This window comes from Symsagittifera roscoffensis, chromosome 3 (assembly GCF_963678635.1).
Source record: "Symsagittifera roscoffensis chromosome 3, txSymRosc1.1, whole genome shotgun sequence".
Taxonomy (NCBI): Eukaryota; Metazoa; Xenacoelomorpha; order Acoela; family Convolutidae; genus Symsagittifera; species Symsagittifera roscoffensis.
In genome coordinates, this window is record NC_087064.1 from 3,520,852 (window position 1) to 3,528,722 (window position 7,871).

Sequence of the window (7,871 nt, forward strand, 5' to 3'; positions counted from 1 at the left end):
TTCTAATAACAAGCGTAAGCGGCGGATCAATGTTTTCCAACTTCAATTGAGGCCAACAATTTCGTCCTATTAACACAATACGAGACGCTAAACACACCCTCAGTACTTAATATTGTGTGAGGAGAGATAGAATGAAGAAAAACTGGAATATGTTTTTTTCTTTTTTCTCATTTTTTTGTCAATTAAAAAACCAGTAAAATTTTTTCTAATTGGCCTCAAGTACAGTCGGAACATTCAGGACTTCGCCTTGATATACGAGCAGTCTTGTTGGGTTTTCTGGTAACCTTATCACTAACCTGGTTCCTCATTAAGGACTTTCAATGGTTTTATAGTTATTGTTTTGACATTTCAATTGTTCAAGCAGCTTCAATTGAGGTAAAAAATATTTGTTTTCGGAATGAACTGTTTTCATGCTAAAAAGCATTTACAATAACTGGAAAATTTGAAATTACAGAAGTTGCATTTTTTTATTTCTCAGTAGTGGAGATAAAGCTAACGCTACTCTTTCTTTATCAAAAGATCTAGTTTTTTTCTAAAGCTTTTGAGCATGCGTTTTTTTTTCATACTATATATCAGCATAATTTCAAGAGAACTAGAAATTTTGGATCTTATTGGAATAGCCCAACGAAGAAACGCTGAGCCATTGGAACTAGCTCCAATGATCAAAATTGCCGTTTGTTCCCAATTATTTAAGTAATTATTAGAAAACCGTAAAAAAAACTAAGCTTGTTTTGTAAATTTAAAAACTACTAATTTGTCTGATCGTTATCTCAAAACACTGAATCATACGGAAACATTATTAATTCGGGTACTTGATTAATAAGATTTTTAAGTTTCACTACATCTGTTTTGTCTGCCACAAAAACCCAATGACAAAACATTTGTGCTGTTTTCTTTCCATACCTGAACAAAACCATTTGCAATAAAACATCAGGACAATAAAAACAATGAGTAAAGATGGGATTGTTTTTGATCGCATCTTACCGCACGTAAAAAAGCGGTAATAGTATAAATGAAAAACTTAAATAATTTCGCTAAAATTTTATATTCGTTGAAGTTGAATAGCGCAAATCGAGAAAGAATTCAATCCGCTGAACAATTTAAGGCCTCAAATGGAACTGGCCTAAAATAAAATGTTCTATCTGTGTTTCAGAAAGCTTTTTTAACAGACATCTAAAATTGTTGCTTAACATTGTTTCTGAAAAAATGATTCAAAGATGTTTCTCTCACAAATGGAGCAAGCTTTTTTCGGTACTTTCATATATTCCAGATCAAAAAAATTGACCAAATCAAAATCAAAAACATTTGAACTTTTGCAAAAAAAATAATTCGTTTAATTAATTTTTTCTTCACGAAGTTCGCGTTTAATTTTGTCAATTAGTGTACGATGAAGCAAAATGATTAACATTTAAAAAAATGGTTACAAATGAAGATAACAGAAAACCAGCTCTATTATTTCCATTGTTTTGAAGCACTTGCGTTTGACAGCAGCTGAGTTTTATTGTAACAGCTTTAACAGAGTTTTGTTATACCAATTTTGTCAAAAAGAGGAGATCTTTGTATTCTAGTTTTTGACAATAAAAAATTGGATTTTCAAGAAAGTTGGCAAACACCTAATTAATAAAAAAAGAGTAAAAAGACTGTTCGCGTGGGTAAGTGCCTCCTCAAAAAACACCGGGATTTTAGCAATGCTTTTAATTATTTTCAACAGAGACACACAAATAAGCGACAAACACTCGTCCTCGCTCATTATAATACACAGGAAAAGTGAGCTATAATACTTGTGCCAAATGCAACGACACAGGATCGAAGCAGGCCAAGTGTTCGATCCTCGTCAGTGCCTCTTTTGAAGCCAGTGCTTTAGTTTGTCAAGTGTTTAGAGTCTGCTAAAGGTCGGCTAGCTAAATGAACGGTTTGCTAGAAAATCTAGTCACTTAGAAGTTGATTTTGATTCGCATAAAAAGTTCATATAATAGGTAGCAAAAAGTTGGACAGTCAGAAATAATTTTAAAAAGCAATCGACTGATTTCCTCATTTATTTAGCATGCAAAAGTTAAACTGGGTAAACTTGGTAGGGAGATGGGGCGGGGATAAACCCAAGAGGGGTAAACCGAAGAGAAGTAAGCCGAAGAGGGGTAAACTGGGGAAATAGTTGTTAAAAGAGGCGATTGAGTTTACGTAGTATAAAAAAAGTCGAGAAAACTTAAATAAATAAAATCTTATGTAAAAAATAAAAATTTATGAAACGTAATACGTAGCAACTGTGCACGAAACAAGAAATGAGATAACTTTGAAAAAAAATTTGCAAAGTTCATAATTTCTACAAAAAAAATTATAATTGAATGGATTATAATAGATTATTATCGATAATGACGGATTATATTGATATAAAAGATGCTAAGATTATAATCCAATTTTGATGGATTATAATCAATTTTTTTTAATAAAATTTCATAGATACTGACCATAAAATGACAAAATAATTGATTATTATCCATGGAACTCCAGTGCGGGCGGCTACAGATTTTAAGCGAAAAGATGTGCCACGTGAACTTTAGATTTTATGTTTGTTCCATTTTTACTTTTTGCTTATGTCTAAAGAGTTGCTTTTCTTAATTAATTCTGCTTCTTCCAACATTTTGCAACTCTCTATATGTACAAGCTATTTTACTCCTTAATTAGCGGATCAATTGAAGCCAAAAATGCACTAATTTTACAGCAGGCGAAAACTCTACAGAAACAATTGTCTTAATTTATGTGTTTAAAAATCAACCCATAGAGCAGTGGTATGGAACAACCCAACCCTATCTGTTTGATTCACTCATCCAGAAAAACCGGCATTCATTGAAAATTATTTTTCAGTCTGATATGATAAGGATGCTTTAGTTAAAAAATTATCAAACACTATGGATTGATCTACCTCGTATTTTTTTTGAATTTCAGCTAGTCCCTACTGATGCGCCAAATAACGCAAGCCATTTTTTTTTCAGCTAGCCCATGCTTAAGCCAACTGGCGCTAAGAAAAATAAGTAGGAAAATCAGTTAACTGAATAAACAGACTACATTATTTTTGTTGGGAGTTTTAGACGACAAAATTAATTAAGTATGAGAAATGAGGTTCAATAACGCGGTGATGCAAAAAAAAAATGGAACCCCTGAGTCAGTAAATCTAAGCACCGGTTAGTTTTTTTTTCAAGCCATTTACAGATGAAAGTGTGGCTGATCACCAAAACTGTGCTTCAAATTAAAAATAGTCTCAGTTTCACTTCTCTCAATTGGCGATATATTGACAAGCATAAAGCTCAATTAGCAAAAAAAAATTAAAAAAAAAATTGTATCGACTAGCACAAAATCAAAACAGAAAAATATTGACAAACTTAAAATCATTATTCACAAAAAGTGTATTTTAATCGCAATTTTTTCCCACAATTCACAAATTGCGCTGCGATCAGTGGTCGCTTCAAGTTAATTCAGTTTGGATTGCAACTAATCACCAATTATGTTTCAAAGAAATTCCTGTGCTCAGTAATTGCTCAATTTTGTATTATTCCATTTCTCAAATGCCTTTTATTTTTCGAAATTTTGATTTTTTCAAATTTTTATAGAACTCGAGTTTGTGTGGAAAAGCCTTGAAAATTATACAGGCTCAAATTTAATTTTTCGCGGTCTGACCGTTGATTTCTTTTCAAGTCCAGTTCATTTCCTTCTAGTTCTGAAAAAGGAAGTCATATATCAGATTTTCTAGCGAAATAAAATTAATCCAGCTTTTTCAAATTGTGTTAGTTTCGTTTCAAATGTATATTGTCAATCATGAATTGTTTCAGAAATTTAAAGAGCTCTAAGGTCATCTATTTTTTCTTCGGTGATTTCCCATAGGTTCCAATATTCATAGGTTCCAAAATAAAAAATCAGTCGCATAAGTTCAGAATTTATCTTCTTGAATTATGATTGGTTGAAATTTGAGCCAACGAATTTATGGATTGATTGCTTAGTGTTCAACCAGCATAAACTCAAGCTGCAGAATAGTGATCGCCGCAGCCGCGCCAACGTGTTGCGAGCTTGCCACCAAAGGTTAGGACTCTATATGAAATTTAGAGCCGGTTATCGCCGCGAAGTGGCGACGCGCGTATAGCGAGCCCACCAGCGACCTTAAACCGAGACTCGTCTAATTTAGTATTTTGACCAATTAAAAATATTTGGAACTTATGCGACTGCTTTTTTATTTTGGAATCTATGGGACTGATTTTTTATTTTGGAACCTATGAATACGCACCCTTTTCTTCGAACTTCGGAGTTCGGAAGCTCAAAAACAACAAATGAGTATTTGTTCTGTTTGCTTGCGTTCCTTGACTGGTTTTTGGACACAATAAGCTGTATGCTTGATCTCTGGTCCCAATGCCAACTACGTGCTTCGCCTAACCGCTCGCATCTTTTTGAAATCATGACTACAATTTACGTAATATATAAAATTTAGGTGGTATATAAAATTTATTGGCCAGATAAGCAAAAGAAGAAAAGGTCTGATTTTTTTCAAGCTCGTACTTTGGCCAATGACTGATTTTTTGCGTCTCTTTCGCCTGATTTTGAATTTGTTTGTTTGATCATAAGGTACATATCACGGGTGGCGTGGCACGGAGCCGATTTCACAGAAAGCCAAAAAAAACTCGTTCCCGGATAGCCTAAAGCTTAATGAATATTACAGGTCGAGGTGGGCCTGGCACTGTTCGTGCCCAGTCACTTTCGATTGATTTCAGCTATAGTGGAACAAAAGTTTTTCGGCTCTCCGGGATTTCGACTCAAACCATATCGAATACACACTTTATCTTGTATACCGTCTTTCAAATGGGAACCAACTGGGAACAGTTCTTATCTGGTCTCGCAACCAAGGTTTAGTAGTTCGAAGCAACTTAAAAAGCGCCCTGATAAAATATGGAACTCGCATTCCTTAGACTTTATTATAAAGCACTATTAGTTTGATAGAACTGTTAAATAGTGGTTTCTGTTCAAAAAAAATTAATAAAAAACTGATAAAAACTGAGCAAAAGTGCCATTTTTAATCGTTTCAGAACTGTTTCCAATAAACCGTAGAACTCAGTATGAAAGTTGTGCTGATGATTCCGCTTCTGCTGATATGGTAATTAATTTCAAACTATTAAACCTAAGCATTTGGGTTTTATCTATTATGTTTTTGAGAATTACAGTTTTGCGCTGAATAAGTAAAAAGACCGGGAAAAAAACCGGCCAAAAGAGTGCTTTTTAGGAAAGTCTATACTTAGTATATATTGGCAAAAAAATTTAGGGCCGCTCAGCCAAAAATAGATGTTTTAAAATAGCAGTAAAAAGAAGACCCTTTGGGTCGGCAGAGGTTAAATAACCTCCCTAATTGTTTTTGCTCATTTGATTTTTTTATTTCAAGTAGTTTTTGGCTGTAGGAGTGTTTAAAAAGAACAAAACACTCCTACAGCTGGTCTGCTTAGGTTTCCATCTTCAATTGGACTTTTAATGTTTGTACCATTTAAAAGTGTTTTCATTCTGTTTTACAGATGTATACAAGGATACTTCGGGTGCGTTTTCCTTTTTTTAAATATAAAATATAAAAAATATATTTCGCCACTTCCTCCCTAACACCTCGCAAAGGGAGGATTCGTTAATAGGTACAAAATTTAGAATGCTTAACCGTTGATTTAGTTCATAAAAGGGTGACAAATTGTTATTAGGTACTGAAGGGCGGCGGAAATAGTTATGAGAGATATTATTTTACCCCTAGTAAAACTTCTGTGCCCACTCCACTGCCCGGTTACTATCAAAATAAGCTGACTAATAAGCTAACTCAAGTATATTTGACTTAAGATTTGCATTTCAAACAAGACTGCTCGTATCAGGGCGAAGCCCTGAATGTTCCGACTGCCTTTTAAGTTTTATGGAGCAGTAATAACATTAAAAAATTCAATGAAATAAAACAATAAAAAATTTTTTTTCCTAATTTCTGAAATTTTTTAATGAAAATAATCACCCCACACGCCATATAAAGTACAAAAGGATAGATTTCGCTCCTTGTAACAAACCAATTATGGCAAAAAGGCTTCTTTTAACCAAGTTAGAACGATTTATAAGACGGATTAACTCTCCGCTTACGCGTTATTAGCGCGAAATATATCGCGCGTTAATTGTCCCAAATTGGCCAAAATGGCAATCTTTAAACCCCCGTAACTTTACGAAAAATGATCACAGGTGAAATATCTTTTCAAACTTGAGCTCAGGACAACAATGCCTTTCGAATGATGTAAAAAAATTCCGTCAAAAATGGCTAGTTAAAAAGTCGAAATTTGTCTGAAGAAAAAAAAACCCACCCCGAGCACAAATATTCCGTTACTTTCGTATCGAAAGTCGGAACAATAATTTGAATATCGCAGCACTCTATGTTGGAAGGGTTCATATGGAATCCTTTCATCGCAAAATTTAAGGCGCCAATAGCGAAAAAATTAACTGGTAGAGCGGCTGATAGTTCTAAACAACTACGTGCAGCACCAGCACATTCATTGGATATTTCTTCGCGCTTCTTCCCCCGAACAGCAGGCTTCGACTCCGTGTTCAAAATCTGTTTATATTCTGCCAGGAGAGAACATATTTTTGCTTTTAATATTTGAATAACTGACCCAGCCGAGGACATCTTAGCGACTACTTCTGTCAGTTGATCAGTCAAAAAATAAAAGAATGAGTGATTTTGCTACAAATCAAACGGAGTTTTTTTATGTTCTAACGGATCTACTAAACAATTGCCCCCCCCCCTCAAATTCAAGAAAGGGAGCAATTGTTAGGTAGATGAATTTGTCGAATTTTTGATCCATCAGAATTCAGAAACATTTGAATTTTACATAGAATGCTCTAGTGCTATTTAGTGCTTTTATTAATAGGGTTGGTAATTTTTTAGTAGAAACCAAACGGAGGGCGGTTGTTAAGAAGATCCAAATAAAAAAAGACTCAAATTTTCACAGGTGACAGTGTTTATTGAGAACGAGAACGACAACTCCCCGCAATGGGTTGAATTTCCCCCCGAGGGGGTGTTGAGCGTGGTGGAAAATGAGTCATCCGAGAGTGAAAGTGTGTTCACGTTTGTGGCCAAGGACGGAGATGCCTCCGATACTGTCAGCTACTACATAGAGATTAATTTCAAAGGTAAAGAGCGGGTCTATTAGTTAATACCGTGACAACTTTGGAACAACTTAGTGCGTTTTTTGAGAACTATAAGACCGGGTGGACCAAAATTTCTTATCATATAGTTTTTATATATGCCTATGGCAAAACTATTATCATACATTTTCTACAATTCCATACCTAGAGAAGATTGGGAGAAATTTCACTACGATAACCCTTTCACAGATACATTAGTTAGATACTCGCTTTTTTGTTGTAGTAATTACGACATACTATTTCATAGTTCACTCGAAACTATGAATAAAAACGTTAAAATTTTGTATTTGGCTAGATAATTTTCAGTTTTTTTTTCAAGAAATACTTCTTTGAGCATGAAAACGATTTTCGACTAACAATTGAGAAAAAAATGTCTCTGAAATTTGGATTTTTTTTCGGATTTTTTTTGCAGCGAGAAAAAAAAATGCTTATCATACCATTTTCATATATGCAATTTTTATTATAAACATTTTTCCGTACACTCAATGTATGAAATTGTAGGATAAACCTTTTTAGTCCAACCAATAAAAATGGGGAGAAATTTTGTGTTCGGGCGTGTTTTTTTTTCTTGTTATCCACCAAGAGGTGCCACAAATTTTTTTTTCTTATCACATTAAAACCCATTCAGTCTAACTTCCAACGACTTTGGAATTTTAACACTGGGATAATTTTTGAGATTT

At 34.1% G+C, this 7,871-nt stretch overlaps 2 protein-coding genes across 2 annotated transcripts in view; both read left to right on the top strand.

Annotated features, from left to right (window-relative positions):
* Nucleotides 1-7,196, top strand: part of LOC134841161 (protocadherin Fat 4-like) — a 112,575-nt gene extending 105,379 nt beyond the window's left edge. The window contains exon 29 of the mRNA XM_063856962.1: nucleotides 6,996-7,196. Coding sequence (XP_063713032.1) covers nucleotides 6,996-7,196 — 201 coding nt within the window. The remainder of the gene's footprint in view (nucleotides 1-6,995) is intronic.
* A 99-nt stretch (nucleotides 7,197-7,295) lies between these two features.
* Nucleotides 7,296-7,871, top strand: part of LOC134841162 (cadherin EGF LAG seven-pass G-type receptor 2-like) — a 34,975-nt gene continuing 34,399 nt past the window's right edge. The window contains exon 1 of the mRNA XM_063856963.1: nucleotides 7,296-7,388. Within this exon, the coding sequence (XP_063713033.1) occupies nucleotides 7,296-7,388 (93 nt within the window). The remainder of the gene's footprint in view (nucleotides 7,389-7,871) is intronic.